The sequence below is a fragment of the Arachis stenosperma genome, chromosome 9 (assembly GCF_014773155.1).
Source record: "Arachis stenosperma cultivar V10309 chromosome 9, arast.V10309.gnm1.PFL2, whole genome shotgun sequence".
Taxonomy (NCBI): Eukaryota; Viridiplantae; Streptophyta; class Magnoliopsida; order Fabales; family Fabaceae; genus Arachis; species Arachis stenosperma.
Window position 1 is genome coordinate 164,055,268 of NC_080385.1, and position 3,321 is coordinate 164,058,588.

Genomic DNA, 3,321 nt, shown 5'->3' on the forward strand with positions numbered 1-3,321 from the left:
TAACTAAAAATTAAAGATATACCATGCATATATATGTAAATGTCTTAGTTGTCATTACCACCTGCCCACATTTTTATTCTTCTATAGTAGCTCATCTCATAATATTTTTACGATTCAACTTAACACTGTTACTAAAACTAGACTAAAAACAAACAACGACAACTCCATAAAAGGCGACGACACAAGCAGGTGTACATTTAGATCAGAGCCACCACTAAACGCTTTGGTCTACACCGTCTAAGACAGTTGACCGCAATCAGCGACGACCACCGGCTTCGACGTCCTGCCAGAGCTGGACCCAACCTTCTCGATCTCCCTCACCACATCCATGCCCTCGACCACCTGCCCGAACACAACGTGCTTCCCATCCAACCACTCTGTCTTCGCGGTGCAGATGAAGAACTGAGATCCGTTAGTGTTCGGACCCGCATTCGCCATCGACAGGATACCCGGTCCGGTGTGCTTCTTGACGAAATTCTCGTCAGCGAACTTGATGTCGTAGATTGATTCACCGCCGGTGCCGTTTCCTGCGGTGAAGTCACCACCCTGGCACATGAAGTTGGGGATGACACGGTGGAAGGAGGAACCCTTATAGTGGAGGGGCTTCCTGCTGCAGGGGCCAATTCCCTTCTCACCGGTACAGAGTGCACGGAAGTTCTCGGCGGTCCTTGGCGTTGTGTCGGCGAAGAGCTCCATAATGATGCGGCCAGCTGGCTGGCCTCCGATGGTCATGTCAAAGAACACCCTAGGATTTGCCATTTTCACAGAAAGTACCAGAAGATGATCACAAGGTACTAATTGGATTTACACTAGTTAGGGTTTAAAATTGGGAACGAGGGGTATATATAGTAGTTTGTGATCGTTCGATTAGGACACCTGGCCTGATTGTGAGGGTCTGATGGATGTTGGGTAACTATGGTTAAGTTGTTCACTGACCTGAGTTAGTGAGTGTGGATCCAATTCAACGGAGAAGGATATACTTTTCCTTATGTTTGTTTTGGGGCCTTCTTGAATGAGGTCTAAAGACAAAGCCTAGTCATATTGGGTGGTGCATCTCGAAGCTTCTTTGATCCATCTTAACCCAAAAAAACAAATGACACCGCTTAATGTGAGAGCATCAACAATAAATATTGGATTTTTTTTAATAAAGTAATGTGACAAGATGGAGCATACAGTGCACTGTGCACACGTTTCTGGCATGCATGCACCTAGCTAATTAATGAATTAATGAATTACGTTACAGGTGATTACTGTAACTATGCAATTTCAAGTGGCGTGGTGATCACCTGTCCCTGTTTGCAAAGTCTAAATTTTTTATACTTCAAATTTAATTTGGTAAATTTGTTAGAAAAAATAACATACAATAATTTTTTTTATTTAAAAAAAAATGCATCACATTGATTTTTTTAATCTTTTGAGTCCAATAGACTCATTTTTTTAATCTTTTGAGTCCAATATATTGTTGTTTGTTCTCTCTTTCTTAAGCACACGCTGAATTCGCTACAAGAAAATTGAACATTTGTAACAAAAACTTTATAACAAATTTAACATTATTATAAAAAAATTTTTTTTAACAAAAATTAGTAATTATTATAAAATAATAATATTTTGTAACAATAATATAATTTGTTACAAAATATTTTGTTATTTTATAACGATTTAATTTTTTTGTTACAAATTATATTAGTTTTTGTAACAAATCGGTATTTTATTGCAAAATTTTATAATATTTTGTAACAAAAGATGAAGTTATTGCAAAAGTTTAAAATATTTTGTAACAAATATCTATTTGTTTGAAAAATTCTAATTATTTTATAACAAAAAATTAATTTATCACAAAATTCAATATTATTTGTAATAAATTATTTGTTTATCACAAAATAAAAGAATTTTTATAGGTAAGCTGATTTTTATATTAATCAAAATTTTCATATAATTTTATTATAATTTAATATTTTGTATGATAGAGATTAAAATTCAATAATGAAAGAATTATATAGTTTAATTTAAGTAATTTCTATTATGAATAAATTATGGTTTATTTTATTAATTTGAATTTTTTATTTTAGAAATTAATCTAAAAGTAATTAAATTAGTTTTATGAATATTTAGAGAAGTTAATTAATATTTTTGTAAATTTTATTATAATTGGTTATTTTATATTTTTATTTTATAATTTAAATTAGAAATAATTAATTGAACTTAGTAATATATTGATAAGAGGCCTGCTACACATACAAGTCTTTTTAACTTACAAGTCTTACAAGTCCAATAAAACACACGCATTACACTTAATTAACGCATTACACACTTCCACATTCAAGAGTAAATAAAACGCACGTTATTCAACAACTTTCTGTTTCCAAAGCGCGTTACTCACCATGCATTATGAACGACTCTTCTTCTTCTTCCTCCATGAAAACAGTTTTCTTGCCAAATTTGAAGATAATAGAACTTCAGAAATACATCCAAATGATTACAGAAATACACCCAAAGAATTACAGAAATACACCCAAACGATTATAGAAATTCACCCAAAGGATTACAAAAATACACCCAAAGAATTTAAGAAACACACCCAAAATTCGTTGAAGTACACCTTATGCATATTTCAGAACTCTTTCTCTTTTTCCTCCTCATCTTTTGTTGCTTCTTCTTCTTCAAAAACGATTTCAGAGCTTGATGTAAAAAAAATGGAAATCGAGAATAACGAAGAAAGAAAACAGATAGAAAAGCACGTAAATGAAGAAGAAAAACAAAAAGAGAAATAAGAACGTGCAGCATGAAGAAGAAGAAGAAGGAGAAAGAGAAGGCAAGAAACGAAAGAAAAGAAGAAGAGGAGGAAGAGGAAGAAGAACGTGCAAGAAGAAGAAGAACGAGAAAGAGAAAGCAAGAAACAAAAGAAAAGAAGAAGAAGAAGAAGAAGAAGAAGAAGAAGAAGAACGTGCAGCAAGAAGAAGAAGAAGGAGAAAGAGAAGATAAGAAACGAAGGAAAAGAAGAAGAGGAAGAGGAAGAGGAAGAAGAAGAAGAAGAAGTAGACATTGCATTGCGTTTTTGGGGTTTATTCGTTAATTAACTTATAAAGCATACAAGCCTTAATGACTTGTATGCAGAACTTTTCTCTATATTGATAAATAATGTTCTTAAATATTTTTAATAGAGTGTATTTGATTTTAAAATTACTCTACTCTCCTATTTTATTAAAATATCTATTCATATTTATCCTTATTCTTTTATAAAATCTTTAATTTCTAATCCTAATCCCAAAATTCCCAAATGGAACAAAAAAAAAAACCTTAATTTCCCTAACCTAGCTCCTT

The 3,321-nt window shown here is 32.6% G+C and overlaps 1 protein-coding gene across 1 annotated transcript; it reads right to left on the bottom strand.

The window, feature by feature from the left end:
• Positions 1–827, bottom strand: LOC130948796 (peptidyl-prolyl cis-trans isomerase-like). Its single transcript, XM_057877665.1, has one exon. It carries the CDS (start codon positions 757–759, stop codon positions 238–240), a length of 522 nt encoding a protein of 173 aa, XP_057733648.1. The 5' UTR covers positions 760–827; the 3' UTR covers positions 1–237.
• Between the last annotated feature and the right edge of the window lie 2,494 nt (positions 828–3,321).

Bases quoted from the DNA above. Each gene is read 5' to 3' on its own strand.
- LOC130948796 (XM_057877665.1), bottom strand. From the start codon at position 759: ATGGCAAATCCTAGGGTGTTCTTTGACATGACCATCGGAGGCCAGCCA.